At 37.7% G+C, this 23,622-nt stretch overlaps 1 protein-coding gene across 2 annotated transcripts in view; it reads right to left on the bottom strand.

Annotated features, from left to right (window-relative positions):
- hipk3b (homeodomain interacting protein kinase 3b) overlaps positions 1-23,622 on the bottom strand; it is a 98,359-nt gene that overhangs the window by 72,347 nt on the left and 2,390 nt on the right. For both annotated transcript variants that reach the window (XM_056267892.1, XM_056267891.1), the window contains exon 2: positions 12,740-14,003. In XM_056267892.1, coding sequence (XP_056123867.1) covers positions 12,740-14,001 — 1,262 coding nt within the window. In that variant the 5' untranslated portion in view covers positions 14,002-14,003. The remainder of the gene's footprint in view (positions 1-12,739; positions 14,004-23,622) is intronic.

The raw sequence follows: 23,622 nt of genomic DNA, 5'->3' as shown, positions 1-23,622 counted from the left end.
TCTATAATATGGTTTGTTGAAAATAATGTGTAAAATAGACAGTTCGGCTAATGTATGTTTCTGTCAATGGATAGGCTACGCATTCTATCCTATATTTAGGATACTGTTTTTCATACAAATACCGAAAACCATATAGTTACATTTTACCATGGTAGCGAAGTGCTATATGCGAGGTTTTTACTGTGGTTGTCATGATCTAAATCAATGTATGCTATGGAAGACCAATGGTTTAATATAATATTTAAATTTTACCATATAAAAATAAGGTTGTTACAATTTGTACAGATGTTACCGTTTTTGTTAATGAACATACATTTATCTGCATCCTAACTCAAGCTACTACTATTGTCAACTCAAGCTACTGAAACATAAAACATGTAATATTATTAATATTGCAGCCTGTTGCACATGCAAACTGTGCCAAAGATACGTGCCATCAAGGTTAGGCAACACAATCCTGTTTCATGACTTGAAACAATATCACCCCGTTAGCACACAAGAAAATTTTTCTTCAACTAAGATATTTATTTTGTTAAGGAAAAATGACTGACAAAGTGTAAAGAATTAAAACATGAAGTGTTTGTCATGTTCTGACAATAAAAAGTGGTTTAAAACCACAATTAACAGTCAAAAATCAAAAGCAAAAATCAGCCTTTAAACTTGAAGGAAAAAATGCAGAAAGATTAATTTAATTGATCAAAAACCTTCAGACATCAATCAACAAATTTTCCCTTTAATCATCATATACAGGGTTTGAAATTATTCGTGAAATCGACCGTGGCGGGTAAAGCATAAGCTCACTAGACAATTTGCCGGGTTATGATTCATAAATTATCTAAATCATCTATCTTCAAAATATCTATTAAACCTTCCTTTTGGAGTGAGCTATATTTAGATTTTACAATAAATAAATAAAAAAAAACTGGTACAATTATAAGAGAAGTCACAGAGAATTTTGTTTTCATTTTTTTTTCTATTTTATTTTAAGATTATCTGCAGTGATTGAATAAATCTGAAATTGATTCAATGATTCATAATCAGATTTCATATAGATTTAAATCCAAGTTGTGACTAATTTGTTTATTTATGATATTTTTGTTTTGGCTAGTAGAAGTTCTGAATGGCCGTTTACTTAATTTAGTAGCCAACTTGGTATATGATTAAAACCCTGATCATATATAAAATATTTGGCCTAATTTAACTGCAATAATCAGATACCAATAAAATATAGTACTTTCAGCTAGGGGTGGCTGGTGTGGCAAAAATATATCATTTGTTTTCAGACAGGATCATCATCACAATCCACAATCTTATGACGATTCTTTTTCATGTTGGTTTTAAAAGACTATTTTGAGCAGTCTTTTAGCAGTCTTGAGCAGTCACTGAGCAGTACAGCCAAACTTCCCTAACAAGTTCCCTATTTTACCTTAAAGCTAACAAAAGAAAAATGAATGACAGACCATTTAGGCCAAAGTAGGTGAGGGCGATATGACAAATCTTATTTCACTTTATTTTATTTCATTATTTTATCTTTGTTATTAAAAATAAGAACAAAGGTGCAAATTACAAATAATTATAATAAAATGCAAGTGAAATAAACAGTGCTTTACTATTTTCAGTAACAGAAGGTGTATTTACTGTAACAGTATCAGTCAAGTAAAAAACTGAATAAACAATGTAATAAACTATATAGATTTTACTAAAGGATTTAAATATACATTGATTCTTAAAGCTACTGAAATGAGTCAGTCAAGAGCAGTGAGTGATTTTCTCTATGTATTTTGTTGTTTGATTTCCATGGAAAAGTTAGAACGTAAAATAAATTTGGAGCAAAGAGCTGCATGAAGAACAAACGTACACATGAAATATCACACAAATGTGTGAGAGTTTAATCAAACATCTGAGATGGACATGATTTTCAGAAGCATGGGCATGTTTACACTTACTTAGAGACATGGCTGAAAATAAGATTCCAAAGATGGCAACCTACACCAAAATAGCAGAACGTGATGCAATCATAAAGTTGCTTTATACTAGTCTCCAGATGCTATAGCAGTTTAAGTCAATTTCCATTAGGCATGCTACTATTAACTCAATGCTAACAGTTATAAGAGCATAAGTTACTAAAAAGGAGGCGGAAGTGTAAAATTCACAACTTGGTCATTGTCAGCTGTAAAAGTGGGGGTGAAGTAAACTGCCTCCTGATTTAAGATGTAATCCGACAGGCAACAGCAGAGGCTTGAGTGGATTAGTTAACCACACCTATGCGATTACACCAGTCATCAAGCAGGACACAGGCCGAATCGACAGCTAATTAAATGCGCAATTTCTCAAGCATTAGCTACTACTTAAAATGAGAATGGCTCTTCAGTCACATGAAAAGTTTTACCTGCCATAACAGTAGTGCTGAATGCTTCTTAGAGAGTTACACAAAACTAAATTAAAACATCAAAACTATCATGTTTAAATTTCGAGATGATAAATTCACACTACTTGCAGAATGTACTCCTAGTAGCAGCAATACTTTAAAACTCTATATGAACGTTCCAGCATTTGTTCTTTGTATAAAGCGCAGGATAGTCGAATAAATGAGGTGAAGAAACAAACAGATCTAATGGAGGACAAAAATCTAAATTGATGGAAGTCTGTGACAGGAGGTTTACTCAGAAAAAAAAAAATTACCCAAAATGCAGCCGCTAGAGTTCTTACCAGAACCAGGAAGTATGACCATATTAGCCCAGACCTGTCAACTGCATTAGCTCCCTATTAAACATTGTATAAATTTTAAAATATTGCTGATTACTTAAAGGACTAAATGGTTTAGCTCTCCAAACTTGAGCGACCTCTTAACGCATTATAGTCCTTCACGTCTATTGCGATCTCAAAATTCCGGCCAGTTGATAATACCTAGAATATCAAAATCGACTGCTGGCGGTAGATCCTTTTCCTATTTAGCACCAAAACTTTGGAACAATCTTCCTAACATTGTCCGGGAAGCAGACACAGTCTGTCAGTTCAAATCTAGACTAAAAACACATCTCTTTGGCCTAGCATACACAACACATTTTAGACTTCTATAATTCAATGTTAGGCTGCATAGTTTATATCAGCCGGAACCGGGAACACTTCCCATAAATCCTGATGTACTTGGAAGCATGGCGTCTATGCTAATATTAGTCTCTCTGTTTATCCCGAGGTTTACCGCAGTCCGCCGTATCCAGATCTGATAAAGGACCAGCGCCTGGACACGACGACAACGCAGTCCAGAAGAGTCAACTAGTCTCTTCCCTGTGAAGGCCTCCCTCCCTTTACCTCTGTACAGCTAAAACGTTGTCGGGATAATTTCGGTTTGCGTTGCTATGCAGATGCGACAAAAATTTCTGTATTATAAATTTTTAAGACCAGACAAGTAGTTTGTTGAGGGTTGATTTGTGAAGGACTACATGCCTGCGCACATATATATTCAAACGCGCATACCTATGGACTGAATACGTGATGCGCATGTGAGCGGCGTCTGCGTTTTGCGCAGAGATAACGGATAATCGTTTGCACCTTCGAACCTATTTCAGGGAGTGCGTTCTCGAGACACCAAGTGCAGATGGGCATTTATCCTAATGCTGTTGTAAAGCCTAAACAATCTGTTACAGTAATTTCAATTATACCTGTAAAGCTGCTTTGAAACAATCCATACTGTTAAAAGTAGGGGTGCATGATTCAGAAAATGTCACGATTCGATACCGATTTTTTGTCTAAAGATTCGATTCAAAATCGATTTTCGATTCAAAAACGATTCTCGATTCAAAAAACGATTCGCAGTATATAAATGTAGTTTACTTTTTCCTATGTGATTGATTGCAGTAGACACAATTTAAAAGAAAAAACAACAACAAATTAAATGTAGTTTGATATTACTTTATGTCTTCATACAAAAATAAAAACTTTTGCAACTAAAAAGTGCAAAGTGCCAAGCTTTGGCCAGCTTTCAAATACATTTAATTCAAGTTTAAAATAAAACTTAAATAAAAAGCTTTTACATTTAGCTTTAAAGTGCTGTAGTCAGATCAAACAAACAATTATGCTAAATGTGGTTTAAGGACTACTTCAGCTACCAGGCTGACTGTTGAAATGTGAACTCGACTGGGCACATTGAACTTCCTAAAAATATACTAATGTCATAGAACCCTTGCGAAATAATTTTAAATAGATTTTAAAAAGCCACCGCTACTGGTAACATCTATGGTTAGATTGATTTGTTTAGATCTAGTGAAGTCGTTCATAGGCGTAATTTGCAGGTATCTCCAGTTAACTAGCAGAGCATTCATTTAGTTCGCTATTAACTCTCTGGGGTCGGCAATCACGCCGGCGTGATCTGCTCGCTTTTTTTCTTATCAGTGTAAAAGAGACTCAAAATACTCGGTTGATTTTGATCTTACATTTAAGTGTTATACATCATTAGATCCTGTTAAGTTTCTATTTTTTTGGTGGATACTCACAATAAAAACAAAGTGTTGTGCTTTTCACCAAATAAAGAAAAACAAACATGATGCGAGTTCTGCGTTCTCTCTGTCAGTGAAGTCCATTCTGAAACGCGTCCTAAGATTAACTGTAACTCCGCGATTACTTGTCACACAGGCACGAGAGATTTTTCTTTATGAAGCTTGAATTCTCTTCTTTTAAATGAAGTAATTTATATAAAAAACAAATATTCTCAGTTTATGCAATCTGTATGAAAAGAGAGTGCTGTCAGTATTTTTTTCCCCAGCTCATTACACTTCATTACGCGTTAATCTGACACGCCCACGGAGGACGCGCGCTATTCAAACGCAAATGTCGAGGCAAGCCATGATAATGCCCACATCAGCCGTTCCACCGCGGCGGTAAAATGTGTGGTGTATTTGCTGCCTTTTACCGCTAAGAGGCGCTACAATAATAGACTCTGAAAAGTGTTTGTTTATTCCGGTTTATTCTCTCTAATGCGTAAACTGCTGCCGCACCGCTGCTGATTCAGAGCGATTGAAAGCTGGTAGCAGATGTATTCAACAAGTGAAACATAGTTAAAATAATTCATAATCACAATACTGAAATTAGGCTACTGAAATGTAATTGAATAAATAATGAAAACATTTCAACATAAAACATTGCAATAAAAACATTTAGGCTACATCAATGAGGCTTTACAACTTCCAGCGTAGCCTACAGACGGTAGCTCAATGATCAACGCAACAACACGAGCTTCGAGGAGCTTCAATAGACCCGAGATCGAATCTCAATGTAGCATGGTCCTACATGTTGTTAACCGATGTTGTCCTAGAGCGTTTATATTTTCCCACCTTGATGCTTAAATAGGTAACTGTTTATATATGTTTACTTATTTAAAGTCAAGAGTTTTGTGTGATTATCATTACAACATAAATTTGCTACATTCCTGTAGAAACGCAGCCGCTGCACAAACGACAAAAACTGATGAAGGAAGATTGTCAGCCGATTGCATCAGAAAATGAAAATGAAGAAGCTCGTCTTTAGTCTGCTAAATTATTGTGTAATGTAAAAGAACACTAAAATTACTTAAGTTTGAAACCAAGTTCGAACATTTCAAGGTTTAAATTTTTAAATTTAAAACAGGGTTGCATCGGGTTTAGAGTTTTTTCTTTTGCGATGCAAAATAAGAAACACTAGGCTAATCTTATTCTTGCGACATTTTAAATTTGTATTGCCAAAGAAATTACAGCTAAATTAAACAATTAAAACAGTACAAAACGAAAATTGTCCAAAGAAACATAATTAAATTAAAAACATGCGTTTCTCTTTGCCTCTCTCGCGCTGGATCTCTTTTTAACAAGTTTATTTAGTCTCCCTCGCTGCGCGCGCTGGGTATCTCTCGAAATTAAAAATTTCAGGGTAAAAACACATCATACAGCTGATAATACAGTATATGTCGCTACGTGTCAGCCAACGCCTACAAATCACGAAAAAATTATTTAGCCTTTAATTGTTGCTTCAAAGACACAGCATGCCTTGTTGAATTCACCTTACAATAACTTCAATTGAAATTGTGTGAAAAAAACTTTAAATAGGCTACAATAAATAAACTACAATATTTATAATTTAATAAGATATGGGGCCTACATTTGGACACAGATTTATCCTTACAATAATTTTGCCTGCTCATCAGGCTGGCTATCCGACACTCTCCATATGAAAGAGGAACATTAACACCTTTGTCCAGCAACTGTCCCTCCAACCCCCCACAGGCTATCGGAGTCTGAGGCTGACTTAACACAAAGAGAAGTCGCAATTCACACTTAAATCACTATTCTAGACAGTGTTGATAATGAAGGAATTAAATGATTTAAGTTACATGTAGCCTAGTGATTTCTGTCATAAAAGTTTATTACTAAATATTTCATATTTTCAATAATTGATGAAATAAAACTGGTTTGGGCCAGCTTTTTCCAAGCAAAACTAAATATAATCTGAAAAAACGCATGTTAATTTGTTGTCATGAACAAAATATTCAACTCAATATTAAACTCTACAGGGATCTTTGGATCCTTACAACCAGGCATGCAATTTGTGAATTAAGTTTTTATTTTATTTTGTATTATTCAAATAAATATCGAAACACGGTGCTTCGTGGTAATGCTGCTAAATTAAATAACATTTATAGAATAATTATGAACTTAAATAAAACAATATCGCAACATTTCGACAAATACATTATTTGATCTGTTTTTACATTTTAATTCAGGGCGATTTAGCCTACATTTAATTAGAGCGAGATTTTCACCCTTGTCTTGTCATTTTCTCTTTGGGAAGCGCTTACATTACATGTTTGAGTAGATCCTCTGTACCTCTCGTTTTCATATGGATTATCCTACACAATCAGATAACATTTATTAGCCTAAATATTTAGACATTTAAAGGCTTTAGACATAGCCGATTTCTTATCGTGACTGAGCTGAAGTGGCTTTCGGTTCATTTTTGTGACGCGCAGTTCCCGGAGACAGAGACGACAGATATACTGTTTTTGTCGTTAGCCTATATGAATACAAGTTTACAGTTTTGAACGATGTAAGCCACTCTACTCTTATCTGTATGACCAAAAAATTATGGGGGGGGGGAATTAAAATAATTCAGCAGAAGCAGGGATGTTTAGACCAGAAGGAAATTCCAGTCCCCCCTGGCAAATCACACTTTACTTAAAACCATGTTTTTAAAAACTCTAGGTTGTAGGGAACAGACCTCTCTGCCATGCGCGCGCATGGTTTGGAGCACAATATCTGTCTCGCATGCACGCTCGCTCTAGATAAATTACGGGATATTTTAACTAATTTGCGGTATAACTAGTCGATCACGAGTGGCTCAACAGGTAGATCTATAGATAAACTATATCTTTTAGGAATTTGACCGACCGGGTTGACACTTCAGCGTGAGAAATCGGGGGTGTGGCGGATTTGGGTCAATTGCGTGAGTAGCCTACTCTCACGCTCAATGCGTGAGAGTTGGCAGCCCTGAAAAAAAAAAGTATATATATAGTCTAATATATATATATAGGCTATATATAATTAATTTTTTTGCAGAACTGCTTTTGAAATTACGATTGGTAGCCTATTATTATACAGATGCAAAGTCGTTCTGTTGGATACTATTTTGTTCCTTAGTGTAAAATGGAAATGCATGATATTTGTATTTTATAAATATAAGCAAAAAAAACTGTATGGTGTAACAGAGTTTTAGAGCTAGACAAATCTAAATAAATATAAAATTTACAGCAGACCATGTTTGTGCGGGATTTGAACCTGTGTCATCTTGATGATGAACCGTAAGTTCTACCGCTCGGTTATACATTTTCTCACTGAGAAATACCCAAACGTCTGTTTCTCACATGAGCGAGAAAACGTTTTGTCTTTAGCCTGTGAGTGTAGGCCTATACTTTAGCCTTTTAAAGTTTTAAAAGATTATATCTTATCTGTATGACCAACAATTACGGAGTAGGCTATAAATGTTTGTTGTAGGCTTATTTGGAAATTACCATAACTTGTAGTATTTCATCCTTAGGCTACAGACATTAGCCCCACTAAATGTCCCTTTGCGCCACCTGGCGGTCGTTTCGTGAACAACTTTGAAATGCGACTGGTTTATTTTTACCGCGGTGGATGGCTAAAAAGTGTGACTAAAAATGTGCTTTTGGCTTTCATTTATATTTTGATTGTTTGTATATATATATATATATATATATATATGTGTGTGTGTATAAATATTTATTTATTTATATATATATATTGTCCTTGCATTCTTTCTTGTGACACCCCTGAATGAAAGGCTCATTAGTATGCAGTCTGCTCAGGTGAGAACTGCCTAATTATTCATGAGGGGGTTGGGCCATTCCGCCCATCCGCATATTGCCTTTGCAAACAAAAAAATGTTTTTCACAATTTAAAACAATCTATTGTTTTATGTGAATGATTAGGCAGAATGATTTTCAGATCAATTTCTCTAGGCGACAACATCCACTAGTCAAAAGTCTTGTGGACAAATATTTAGTATGTTATTTGTGGCCTTATATTAGAAACTTTATTTTTTAGTTTTTTCAATAACCACGCATAAACAATATTCTCTCAAAAATACAAACATGTACATACATGTTGCTCACATATTATGGTAGCCCTGTGTGTGCTATATAGAGTGTAATTTCACCTGTGCCATTAATATGTTTATAAGCAACTGAAAAAAGCAGAAATGTCAGAGCATACCAAAACATCTCAAGGACCCCGAAAACACCTCAGACCCCAGAGGGTAAATAAGAGATCTGTTGTTTTTGAAATCAAGCTGAGCGCTGACAGCGCTCGTTGCCGCTGCTATCAGTGTCATGGATACAGTGTTCTCTGTGGCTCGCGCAGTCTTCACTCGGACGCGCGCTTCATATCGCCGTTGTGGTTCCGGTGAAATCTCAAAATAAAATGCACACAAACGTGATGAACATATTCGGTTTTGATGAGAGAGAGAAAAAACTATTCGAGTGCGGTTTAGAACCCGTAACCTCTGACACGCTTGGCAAAAGATCTACAGACCATTAAGAATTCAAACATAATCTGCGGATCGATGCATTTATTTACGGGTTGAGCAGAGAGGCTGCACAGTTTGACCAGCGGGCGGCAAGAACTTGCAATGTAACTATTTATCAGACCGGCCCTCGCAGCCTCGAAACACTACCGAACCACCGGTAAAAGTCCCGACTCAGCCGATTGCCAGTCCGCCCGTGCACGCCATAAAAAAAAAAAATATATGAATCGATTTTTGGAATTCTATGAATCGATTCTGAATCGGTAAAGATTGAATCGCGATTCAAATGTGAATCAATTTTTTTGCACACCCCTAGTTAAAAGCGCTTTATAAATGAAGGTGACTTGACTTGACTTAAAGGGACACTTCACCTCTGGAAAGATGAATGTGTATTTAAAATGGGTCATTTATGTAGAAGAAATGTGAAATTATATTTGAATTTGGAGCTTTCTAGACTGAGAAAATCCAGAAAATGTATTTTTGGCTTATGTGGATGAAAGACAACAACTCCCAGAATGCACTTGCTTCGCTGCCCTAGGAGGCCACGCCTACCAGTAACAGGGCGCAGTAGTTAAACAACAAGTCTAGGCTACTAGTGAGTCTCAGAGATGAGTCTGCCCGGGATTTCGAGATCGCCCAAAATGTCCGGGATTCGGCTTTTGCGTTTTACAGTCGTCATTCATTATGTTTACTGTGGCGAGCAGGACGAGGCCGAGGGCATGATTACTTATGAGAGACACCTGTGAGACGCTTCGGTCTCGTATCTCTCACGGAGAAGCGGGAATTTTCTTAGCAATGTTAAAACGCACATCAACCGATCACTTGTTTAGCGTTCATATAAACACTACATTCAGATTCACCAATCGGAATGAATTCAGTTAGATTGAAACAAAAGGTGTGCATGTAAACAATGAATGGCGACTGCAGAAAGCAAAAGCTGAATCCCGGACATTTTGTACGATCTCGACGGCCGGACATGTCCGGGAAAAAGAGGATGAATGGTAACCCCTACTACTCAGCTTTCTCCTACTAAGTTACTCAGCTTTCTCCACAGAACAAGAGCCTGCTAGCTTAGCTTCCAAAAAACATGGCTGACACTATGTGTACATTCTGTGAGTGAGATCCCACCCTCTATGGGCGTGTTGAGAACATGCGGGACAGCCCCTACTACTGACTGTAGTCTTTAGCCTCTGGCCAAAAAATCCTCAGATGACGCAAAATGACGATTTTTGCGTCATCGGAGGATTTTTTCCAGACAAAAAAATACATAAATCTCTCGTCTCAGGGGGATATGAGGGTGGAAAGCACGGTAATTTGAAAATACTACAGGTTTTCTACTAATACAAAGCTTAATGCTAAATCCTGAAGTATCCCTTTAATATTATAGCAGATTTGTTACCCACCACAAGTTTTACCACTGCACGAAAGTATGTAAAAATATTTTGTTTTAGGCCATCCTTAAAAATATTTTGGTTTGCAGTAACAGCAAAAAATAAAAATAAAAAAAGGGTCGGTAGGTAGGTCTATTTTTTTTTTTTCAAGATTCAATGTAAAAAAAAGGGATAATTTTGGTCATGGTGATTACGTCGGTATGAATTTAAACAAATTTGCATATCGTGACGTCACTGACTGGGTCTTCAACCCATGCCTTCGGGCGCACCATTGCGAACCTCATTCTGATAGTTACAGGTTATAGACCACAAACAATTTGAAATCTTTTGTCAAAAAAAAACATATTTATTGCATTAATTCCAGTTGCATTCATTTGGAAAAAAAATAGGCAGAATCAAAAAAGAAAAAGAAAAAAAGGAGCCACTAGATTTCAATGAAAGTGGATTTTCAGAGGGAAACAAATAAATTAAAATGACTAATCTCACCAGCGCCTCGCCGACCAATAAAACAGCGCGTTTGGCACCATTCGTTTACATTTGACCCATACTATTACAAGCCCCCTTTCTGGTCTAGGGGCAGGAAAGGAGGGTAACAAAAAGTTGCAGGGAGAGAGTGAGAGATTTGACCCATAAACATCTGCTATTATTAACGGAAATCAGTGAGGTCAAATGGCTAGGCGCATTGTAGAAACTATAGGCCGATTAAGTAGTCCTGACATATTATGGAATGGTCGATTTTCTTTTGTGCAATTTAGTACATTTCGGTATGGGATGTGCTGTTTTATTGGTCAGCGCGGCGCTGGTGAGATTAGTTCGCGCCGCTCTGACCGGCTGGCGCAAGCAAACACTTCTCCCTGCGCTGTCGAGTCTGTCGCGACTCGCGCGGCTCGGTCCATTGAGCCACGCAGATTACAAGTTAGCGCAGCGCGAACTCTGTAACACACCGCGCCGTTTCGTCCCCCTTTCGGTGTGTTTGGCTTCCCATACTTATGTGTGTTTGTTTGTCAGAGCCTGCAGTTGCTGTGTGACGCGCGTTCGCGGTGGGCATATCGTGACGAGCTGGACGCGCTCCGAGAAAAGGCCGTTAACATTGATTCCCTATTCTCCTATTCCCTATTTGACCATTAAGAATTTCGAATAATGAGCGACTAAATGTAGGCTCATACAGACGTATTTCACAAGCAGCCGCGCCGCAGCCATCATCACCGAGCGCGAACCATTGACAGTGAATGAAACGAAGCGAACACACAGGCCATAGTGTGACATGCGTAAACCAATGGTGTAAACATAATCATAATAGATGACGCCACGGGTTTTTATTTAAAAGAAAGAACGTAGCCTACGCAATTTATATTCACAATACTTACTATAATACATTTATATTATTTTATTGCATTTGTATTAGTTGTTTGAAGAGTAAAAAAAAAAATCGGTTGGTCTTAATGCAAGTTTACAACCGGCAAGTTGTTCGGACTAAAAAAAAAAAAAAAAAAAAAAATTGGGTCGGTCCTAATTTGACAGGGTCGGTCGGGTTACGGCAAACAAGAATATTTTTAAGGATGGCCTTAGTTAGACAAAGTTAATTATTTGTCTGTTTTTAATTTTGCCAGTACATCAATGTGACATTCAAGGCATTTCCTTTGATGCATTCAGGAAACAAGATGGAGCATGATGATCTTACAATAAAAATAAACAAATTTAGCCACCATTTCAACATTCAAACTGAGGTTGACAATATTTACAAAGGTTTCTCTGCATTCAAAAGTTATTATTTTATTACATATGCAACAGGGCTCTAAGAAAAAAATCATCTAGCTATTACCAGTTGTTTTTATCCTATTGTACAAAGTACTTTCAAAACATCACTTCCTTTCCCATGGTGATGTGAGAAGAATGGTTTAGCCCCTGCCTATTGCATTGTGGGGTCAAATAGTTCTACAGGGTCAGCGTAGCTTTAGAACACAAGAGAAATTGTTTTACATCAGTGGCGTTTCCTGACTGGTAATTCCACAAGGACTTCAGTTGTATAACATACACAGACGGCTAGAGATTTTAGAATGTTTTCAATGATCTATTGGTGAGAAAGGAGGATGTGCTTCAGAATTTTTTTTTTTACAGAAAATACAGATCAATGCCCAAACAGAACAACTCTGCCAAACACAAGACATATAACATTCAATATAGTGACCAAAATATTAATGCAATAAGTGCAATTAATTGGCCATTGTGAGATAACCATCATAAATTTCAGCTGAGGACTATTTGAGTCTTTTGTTTGTACATACCTGTAGTACCGTGACTGGAGGTACGTTGAGCAGACTGCTTTGGAGACGTGACTGGCTGAGCCAAAGTCTATGACTTTCACTCGGTAGGGCTGGCGTACAGGGTCCACCAGCATTATGTTCTCAGGCTTTAGGTCCGCGTGAATCAGTCCCATGGCCTTCAATTTTTTTAGTGCCATGGCCACCTGCTGAAGAATGGGACGGATTACCTTCAGAGGTAGCGGGCTAAATTTGTTTTGCTTGAGGAAGTCGTACAGGTTCTGCTCCAGCATCTCAAACACAAGGCAGGTGTGGCTGCGGTGCTGGAAACACTCGAAAGCTCGCACAAGATTATGCTCGTCTGCATTCTCACTGCTGAGGCGAGCCAGGATCCCCACCTCAATCTGTCCCTGTCGTGCATATGATGGATGATTCTTCAGGATCTTCACTGCCACAATATCACTGGTGCCTCGTTTCCAGCATTTCACAACCTGGCCGAAAGTACCACGGCCGAGGAAGTCTAATACCTCATAGGTGTTCTTCAACGAGCAAAGCAACTCATGCTGCACCAACTGGTAGTCTCCATCCCCATTTCTGGAATTTCCACCTTGCTTTGAAGGCCCTCCACCGGCCGCCGCTGGCACTGCAACCGGTGGGTTTCCCACGTTTGATTGCAACATTGCAGGTAACATTGACAGGTCCTCTACTATCTGCATGGCGCTCCCCAAGTTCTCAAGCTCCCCACTCTTACGTTTCAGCCCGCATCTGTGGGAGCTGTCTTGCAAGTTAAAACCTCCACAGTCTTTCCGTTCACCCTTGTCCTCTCCTCCACCACCTTTACTGTCACCTCCACCCTGTCCTCCACCTCCTTCTTGACTGCCGCTTCCCTCTCCCCTACCCCTTCCAACTGCCCCTGTAGCTCCACTGCTGCAACCCCTTCCTTTGTCCTTGTGCTCTGGCCCCTTTTCCTGAGAGGAGATGCCCCCTTTTTGCTGCTGGGTTGCTGTGGTTGTATGCTGACGTCGCACGCCGTGTACAGTAGCCGTCTGCAAAAGAAAATCCTGCCCGTGGTGTCTGCTAATCACAGAATCTTGTGTCTTCAACGAAGCGGTGAGTTTTGTCGGGTAAGCAATGCCAACGGTTCTACCATTCAAGTAAGTCTGTGGGTAGGCCCTCTCATGGTAAACACAGTTCCTGGGCTCGACTTTGAGTTTCTTCACACTACAAAAGGCACTTGTCTGAGTTTGAAAAACATGTGGTGGGTAGACCAAGACTTGTGAGGCCATACCTGTGAACACAAGAAAACCAGATACAGATCATGCTACGGTTTCGTTTTTTTTTTTTTTTTAAAGAAAAGAAGAAAAAAAATCACTAATCTTCAAAGTAACACTTTCATTTTCAAAGAAAAAATTACATTTAGGACTGGGTTCACACAGAACGCATTTCTGCTGTTTTAACTTGAGCGGCGTGTTTTTAGAATGCCGTGTTATGTGTAGGGATGTGTGTGACGGCTAATTTAGTCTCCCTAGCCGACTAGTCTAAACCTCCCTCCTACATTATTATTAATAATGATGATTATAAATAATAAATCCTATGGTGCTGAAGAATGAATGGAGGCTTAAGGTGATGATACACAGGGCAACTTTTTGAGCAATGTTGCTGAGCAATCTTGGCGAGCGATGTTGCTTGGGCACTTTCCCATTAAAAAAGGGCAATACATTTTTTATCTGGATAATTTAGATCGGTCGTGGGCCCTGTGTCTCATCTGGTTGCCCATTGACGGCAACATTGCCCAGCAACATTGCTCAAAAAGTTGCCCTGTGTATCATCACCTTTATGGTCCTTGCTCGACTGAAGGTTGTCATGGAAATGCTTGATGTACTTTGTATGTTAAGGTGATGATACACAAGACAACTTGGTCAATCTTTCTATCAGGATAATTTAGATTTGTCGTGGGCCCTGTGTCTCATCTGGTTGCCCGTTGACGGCAACATTGCCCGTTGACGGCAACATTGCCCAGCAACATTGCTCAAAAAGTTGCCCTGTGTATCATCACCTTTAGCCTATAGGCTAATAAATGTTCTGGGGTAAAATGTATTTTGTATAAAGTACACCAACCCTGGTCTATAAAAAGTGAGAGTAGAATACCACAAATAAATAGATGGACAAGATTATGATGCACATAATTCTTAATAAATTGTGGTCCATTTCAACCCCGTTCCCAAATTATCGTCTAGAATTTAAGCATGTAGTTAGGACAGTTGTATTCAACTTATTATAATAATACACAATAAAACAATATACAAAAAGATTTGTTAAAAGAACTGGGAGCTTGTTCTGTTGTTGTGTCGGTAGATTAGATTTCTAAAATGAGTGAAAGTCCAAAAAAAAAAAAAAAATCAGGGAGTACAGTCTGCAGAACTGTGGGAACGGATTGCAGAACTGTGGGAACGGATTGCAAAAACGTGGGCACAGATTGTGAATTTGTGGGTACGAATTGAAAACCGAAGGTACGGTTTAAAAATCTTAGCGCATGGATCGGAAATTCATGGGTACGGTTTATTAATCAATGGGTGTAATTTGTTAAACCCAGGGAACAATTTAAGAATTTGTGAGTATGATACTGTGTATGAGTTTATAAACTGAGGGGACGAATTGCTAAACTGTGGCCACGGATTTGTGGGTCTTGTTTTTTTTTCTCCTACAGGTGACTTCCTGGGCTCCGTACCAAGTCGCCTAGCAGTATAGTTTAATCGACTAGTAGAATAGTGTCACACTTCCGTCATGTGCGAGACGCTGCAAAAGACTTGAGATGCGAGCAGAATGTTTAAATACGTCCGTCTAGCGTGCTTACATTGAAAAACTGAAAAAGCAGCACATAAATGCATTCTTTGTGAACTGCCCCTAAGACTGATCAAATAAACAGCCTTTATCTTTAAAAATTCCTGAAAATTTACATCCCTGGTCTCTATTAAATACTCATTAATAAAATGACTAAAGTCTGTAGAGGTATTTTCCTCAATTTGTTGTGACATCACCATGGACTTAATGTAAACAACTTATGTAGGGTCATTGATCCTACTGAGTACAGTGGATTGCATCATCAGGCTGACATCATACTTGACCTTTGCCCCTATGCTACAGCAGCAATCAGCAGGCTGCCTTGAACAAACAATGACAATCCAAGAAAATAACATATTGCAGCAGAAGGTTGAGTTCCTGCCTCCAACACCCACCAAAACTCTTTCCATTAACACTGTAAAGGGAAACAACTAACTGTTCACAGGTTCAAATGACCGTTTCATATCGGTTTCCATGTATCAAGGTCTCTAGGCAACAGCTTTTTCTAAATAAGCATTACTTAGAGTGGGGGAAAAAGAGACACCAAAGGAACAGCATCATCTGTGCTTCCATGTCTTGACTATTCTCAATAAATGTCAAATTTAGGAAGTAGCCTACTGTCTATAAAGGCCTAAGCAGTAATAATGATGCTTTCCTTAGCAAACAAACACCAATAATAAGTTAACCACATTGACTTAATGTCAATGCAAAAACGCATTACGCAAAGCTAACTGCTGTCTTTTAGTCAAAAGTTGTGGTACTACTCAAACTCTATTTACACTGAATTCTGCTCTGGGGTCAAACCTTCCTTTGATTTGTACTTAAAAATGTTAAGGAAAGGGAACAAGATAAGAGTATTTTCAGCAGCAGACCAACACATGGCCACAATTTTGAAAAGACATTGCCAATTTCACATTCATTTGGCTGACATCCTGTGCAAACTTTGTGGCTTGTCCAATTCCAGTGCTTCCCACAGGATTTTGTGAAACTGTGGTGGGTGGACCGTGGTCCCATTTTGTTCTTTTTAAAGTTAAATTAATCAATCTGGTGCACTTTGAGAGTTCAAAATTAAGAGCTCCAACCCATGTTCAGTGTGCAAATTGAACAAAGAAAAAGTCTGTGCTTTGACTTGTATCTGAACTAAAGGGGACTCAAACCTCTCGTCTCAGTCTACAATACAGTAATAGTCCAGTAGTCCTATGCTACAGTCCAGTTAATGAATGGGAAGCACTGAAATCTATTTGTGGCAGTCAATATTGATATTGTAGCAGCAGGGCACCACAGATAAATCAATGTATAGAGCCCCTTTCACACAGAGATTCCGGAAAATACACGGATGATTTGTGCCGGGATCATTTGAATTTTGTTCATTCACACTGCCAGTGATTTTCCGGAATCTGTGAGTGCATGCACACACATCCTGTAAAGACACGTGATGTCAGGATGTGACGCGCCACGTACGCTTCGAAAATAGGGCTGCAACAACTAATCGATTATGAAAATCGTTGTCAACGAATGTCATTATCGATTAGTTGGTCTGCTTACGTCACGGGGAGCGTTTACTGGTGATTGGTTGAAACAGGCCAATCAGGATGCTCTCTGTCTTACACGCGCTTCATGAGGCACACACACACGCACACACACACGCAAGGTCTCTCTACCTCCGTTGCTCTGCCGCGCACTCGCGCTACACGGTTTGGAGCACAGTCTCTTCTGTCTCGCATGCGCGCTCTTGCTTGCGCGCTCAAATCCCGGGAGTTTGAACTAATTTGCGAGCATCAGGGAGCCGCTATCAATATGCGGGTGACTCCTAGAACTTCCGGGAGACTTGGGATGTCTGTATTTTGCGTCTCGAGCATCAGGTTGCGCAATCAGTTCGCTCGCAACATAAGTGATGGATTAAAATAGTGCTACCGCAGAAATATTAAATTAAAACAGTCTTTACAAAGCGAAGCACTAAATATAAAGGCAGTTAATAACAGCAGCAGTAAAATATTGTTTTTTAGTCACTGTACTCAGTGGTTTTCAGCGAATGTTTGTGCACTAATGCATCATTTTTCCTGTCTTTTTAATCAAGCCTGTTAGCTTGCTGCGTACCTCCATTACGTTATCTTTATATAGCATTTGTCTACTATTAAGTTTTAATTGTTTTTCAAACGCGATCTACTGCGGCTCTATGTTCACACGCTTGTTTGCAGTCTTTCTATATTTATTTTTACAAATTATCCTTATAATTCAATTAATTTTAAATAAAAATTAAATGAATTATATATTTTTAGTTTATATCTTCACATCTGAACAACATGTCTGTAAATTTGTTTTAACAAAAATTGTGTTAAAACAATATGTTGGATATAAATGTTTTTTTTTTTTTACATTAATCATGGTTGTCAACTTGCCGTCAGCAATTATCATTAAAAACAATGCAAATATTGATATTTGTAAAACTCAATGTGTGGCTTTTGCACTTTTTAAAGTACACTTTTACACATAAATATCCTAATTTAGGGTTTTAGGTAACACTTTATTTTACGGTGTCCTTGTTACATATGTTACATGTACTTACTGTAGTAATAACAGTAAATTATGCATAATTACATGCAACTAACCCTCAACCTAATCCTACCCTATTCCTATAGTAAGTACATGTAGTTACTTAATATTACTCTGTACTTAAATATATAATTACACTGTAACAAGGACACCTTAAAATAAAGTAACCGGGTTTTATTTAGTCATAATAAACAAAAAATCTAATTGAAATTTTTTATCCGATTAATCGAAAAAATAATCGTCCGATTAATCGATTATCAAAATAATCGTTAGTTGCAGCCCTAGTCGAAAACATGTACTAACACGTCGAAAACATGTACTAACGCATCGCGTACCGTTCCACAAAGCTGGCGAACGATCTCAGCTTCAGCGCGGATAGTAAGCTTTCCTTGTTGATGACGAACACAAACTTTCTTCTAAGAGCAACAGAGTCACATGGCACGTGCGTCATCACTACGACACAACCCTTACGGCATTGGTCCTGGCTTTGGTTCACATAGGGCGCGTTCCGGGACTGATCCTGGCAATGTTACTAGGTCCCCATCCCAGCATCGATCCCCGCATCAATCCCGGGACGTGTTTGCGTTCACACAGAAGGCCCTCTAGTCAATTTTACGGCAATTTCCCGGGATCAACGCGCTGTGTGAAAGGGGCTTAGGAAACACTGGATTCAAGTTAAGGGCTGAAGTACTCTTAAAAATCTCAAGAGCAACTTTTCTATAGAGTGCAAACAGCTAACAGAGGCGTAGCAAAGTTAGAAAGGGTATAATGTGAGAAATCACAACATATAAGAAAAAGTAGGCCATTCCAAGGAAAAAAAATTACAAATATAATCCAAAACGAATCATGCTGTTAACACAAATCATATTATAGAGGATCACTGAATGTTTTTAGTTTCAGTTGTCTAAATTACACTATAATTTCTGGCTATTTGTTATTTGAGAATCATCATGTTGTTAACTTAGTTTCAAACTAATTTATGCTGGCTATCCTTTTAATTACAGAATTATGAACTGATCAGGATGCTGGTTTATGTTTATCAAACATACAAGGTTATTTAAGGAAATTTTTAGGAAGAATGACACATTGCAAAAAGTACCATGGAAATACCATGTTTTCTATTGTCTTCATTTTTTTTGTACCATGTGAGGAAAGGAGTTTTTACCGTAAAAAGTACAGAAGAAACCTATTGCTTTAATGTAGATTATTTTAAAATAATTAAACTACCAGGTCTATGCAGTTGGACAGCATAAAACAAATACACAAAAGAGTAGTAAATTCGGTACTCGCAGTTTGAGAAGTTGTGTGTGGGTTGCAACACACATCCGAAGTGCGCGCCCAGAAAGCCATGTCTCAGACAGCGCACAAATACCGAATTAAGCTCTTTCACGTGTTTTTGAGCTTGAATGGACACATTCACACAAATGCCCAAGTATCCTCGTAAACATAGTCGATAATGTCTTAAGTGAAACGTAAACAGTTAAGAAATAAAACGCATGTGTCATGGCCGGTTCACACAGAACGTGTTTAAGCTGTTAAAAGCACGAGATGCAGGTCAGTGGAACGAAGAAAAAAAAAAAAATCGTATGGTCTAGAGAAGTTTTTTTAAAAGTTTATAAAAGTTTTAAAAAGTTATGCGATAACCTATTTTAACTTGAGCGCGACGTTTTTAGAATGCTGTGTCACGCACGAGACTGCAAAAGACGCGAGCGTAACAGTTAAAGACGTCTGTCTAGAGCGTGTTTACTTTGCTAAACAATGGAAAAGTAGCGCAGTAGAATGGAAAAACAGTATGGATCCGTGCATTAGGCCTAAGTCTTAAAGTGACAACAGCATAATATTCCTGCTGCTGCCTATGTTTTTAATGTTAATCAAACTAAAAGACAAAGAAAAAAGTCGCTCACTGCTCTTGACTGAATAGCTTTTGTAACTTGAATAAGGATTGATCTAAACTTCTAACCACCAACAGTTTCATGTTTACAGATCTCAACAACTCTCAAAAAAATTTATGTTGTTCATTAATTTTGTCAATGCAAATGGCAGTCAGTGTTAAGTTAAGCACAAATCCCGCACAGTTGATTCTAAAAATTTCATTGGAATGTCAATCACAGGATTCATTGCCTTTACAACTTTACTTGACAGGTTACTGCTTGATTGAGTTCAACAATGAAATCTGTTTGTGCTTAAATGGATTGAGAAATTAAAAAAAATATAACAATGATAATAAAGTAGGCCTATGTGATCAATGGGACATGATCACATAGGCCATATTGAATATGTATACATATACATATATTCAATACATATTCAAAACAAATTTATGCTAATTACAGACAGTAAAAACAGAAGAAAAGGTAATTTTTGTGTACCATATTCACGCACCTCACAAAAACAAAAAGGGTTTCTTGTAATTGGGATCAATTTATGGAACTCTTTGGACATGACAAAAAACATGTAACACGATTGTTCAATTCAATAAAATGTATAAAAAGATGTTCTTAGAAAATACGAAGGCAGTGAAGCATAAGAACCAATGTTTGACAAATTTGAAATTGTTAATTATTTAGATGTGAAGTAATATTGTAGCCTAAAAAATAAATAAATAAAAAAACGGCGAGCCATCTGTTTTGTGTCAGCTAAGATTATTGAAAAATGGGGCATGAAATTATAAGACTAGGTCTTCCTCATGCTCCTATTCAGCATTGAATGTTATTATTTTGTTGTTGATGTGATTAATATTGTGTCTGTAATAACATCATGACTGAATAAAGAACTTGAACTGAACTGATCACATGTAAAGAAGGTTTGATTATGGTGGCGACAGCCGTCAAGTGCGTACTTGGTGCTTTTGTAAGGAAATGGATCTTATTTGCTGATGGCCTTTCAGGATTTGGGGGGAGGGGGAATTCCTCCTTGAAAAAAAAAATGCCACAGAAAAGGGAAGAGGAAGTTATATTGAAGTCCCCTGTTTTCAAGGAAGTCCAAAAATGCAGGACAAAATTCCACAATTCAAGTAAACAAATTATTTGGGGAAAATAAGTGAGGAGGCCATAACAGGGCTGGGTGACTGCGCAAAAGCAAAAAAGAAAAAAGGATTAGGATGAACAAAACAGTATCATGTATTGTATAGTTTTATACAAAGAGCCGAAGCGCCAGTACTTTTTGTTTTTAAAAACATGAGAAGCAGTGGAATGGAAGAAAACCCAAAGTCTCGAAACGGTCAAAGATGATACACAAAGCAATAATCAGAACCTGAGATTATCAGTGACACTGGACACATGGTTTGCACGCTCTTGAATAGAAATCATTCTAAAAATAGAATCCCCTGTCGCACGTCACTTAGCGCTGCCATGGTTGTTTAGGACAAAAACTCAGATTAGCACGGAAAAAACATCTTTCATCTTGTGTCACAGTGCGCCTGGTTAGGACACTGTGTAACCAATCACTAGTTGTTCATTTGACAATTATTTACAATTCCCACCTGTACAGTACTTCAAGAGGTCCGTTCCAAACACTTGCTAAACAATAATCAACTAAATGTTTACAATTTAAACTGACACGTGATCAACTCTGTTAAAGAATTTTTTATGAGAGTTCGTAGAATACGGAGGAACATCACGATTGTGGATGCCAGGCTTTAAACTGAATACTTATAGCCCATATGCTCATAAAAGAAATGTCCCAGACAGTGGTTATTGTCCTTTTCATGTGAACTTCCCCTTTAAGATTTTTCTTTCTTAAATTACCTTTTGCATTTGCTAGTTCATTTTTACTAGTATAATACTAGTAGACAAATACATTTTTAAAACATGTAGGCTAAATATTTGTTTTATATCGCCTGAAAGGTGAATAATCTTCATCCGATTGGTCAGAAAAAAATAATAGCACATCTCTCCACAAGCTTCATGATTTTTCATTTCATGACATTTTTTTTTTCTTTAATCACTAATGTCCACAGCATAACTAGTTTATCATGGATAATATTTGGGTTCAGGGCTTTCTTCAAATTCCTCACCCTAAGTATAAGGAATGGTAGCAGTGATACTTGGCAAACACCAACAATAAAGCAACTTTAAGAAACCGTCTGAACGTTTTTAGGGCTAGGACTTGAAGGGAGTCCTGTGGAATACAGATATCTGAAAATGAAAAATGTTTAGTGCTTTTTTCTATACAATTAAAGTCAGTCGGGTTGCACCCCATTGAAACCATTGCATGGTCAAAAAAGCCGAAACATTTTTCTAAATATTTTTTTTGTTTTTGTTTTCCACAGGAAAAAAATAAAGTAATCCAGGTTTGGATCAACATGAGGGTGTTTAACTGATGAAAGAATTGTAATTTTTGTGTGAACTATCCCTTTAATAACTGACAAGAAACTCTGTTAACACCATGTTTGTTACTTTATAGTGGGAGGGGCTGAATCTCATACCAAGGGTCAAAAGGCAAGGCAATCAGTGATCTGAACTGAACGCATGAATGCAAGGCGATAAAACAAGAGATAGTTTTTAATATACTAGCTTAGATTTGCATCTTTCCCCATACTTTCATTTAAAAAAACAATACAGTGTAGATGGGGCTAGAGACAAACAACAAAGAAGGTAATTTCTGAAACATCCCTTAAAATGTAAATTCCATGAAATCATAGCACGTACTGTAGACAGTTCTATTTTGGTCGCAAGCTTCACCACAGTGAGTAACACAGGCCGGAGTGGGCCGTTTGGTGGGGACATGTCTCTGCACTCAGCAGAACTCAAATGGCAGTCAGGCTATCGTGTGACTCCTCTATTGAACTTCCCCCGCCACTAAATGAGCTCATTCTTCAGAAAAAGCAAAGCCCTGCTGATGAAAACAGCCTTACCCACAATACAAACAACAAGGAACATACAACACTTGCTCTTTCTCCTGGAGTTGCCTTAAAACAAAAACTCAGATATAATTCACCCCTAAAATGTCATTATTTATTTATAGTCATGTCGTTTTAAACTGATATTCCTTTCATCTGTGGAACACGCGCATGAGCACTGATGTTGTCAAGCACCATGTAGCCTATTAAGTTATTAGTCACTGATAATTGGGCTGTTAAACATAGTTCACACAAAAATGAAAATTCTGTCATCATTTACTCACCCTCATTTCATTCCAAACCTGTACTTTTTCTTTCTTTTGTGGAACACAGAAGAAAGTCTTGTGACGATGTGAGGATGAGTAAACGATGACATCATTTTTATTTTTGGGTGAACTGTCTCTTCAACTTTTGTACCCGGATCAGAATTGCTGAGCCAGTTTGTTAAATTCCTCAAGAAATCAAAATTGACCCTATTTACTTTGTTAGTGCAAATTACTAGTCTTGTGGTGAACAATTAATCCGTGCAAGTTAATATGCAAAAAAAAAAAAGTTTGTCATGGTAATCCAGTGTTTCCCATACATTGATTTATTTGTGGCGGCCCACCACAATATCAACATTTACCCCCACAAATAGATTTCAGTGCTTCCCATTCATTAACTGGACTGTAGC

The sequence above is a fragment of the Rhinichthys klamathensis genome, unplaced genomic scaffold (assembly GCF_029890125.1).
Source record: "Rhinichthys klamathensis goyatoka isolate OS25496 unplaced genomic scaffold, OSU_Roscu_1.1 h1tg000265l_1, whole genome shotgun sequence".
Classification (NCBI taxonomy): Eukaryota; Metazoa; Chordata; class Actinopteri; order Cypriniformes; family Leuciscidae; genus Rhinichthys; species Rhinichthys klamathensis.
This window is presented reverse-complemented; position numbering and strand designations above follow the sequence as displayed.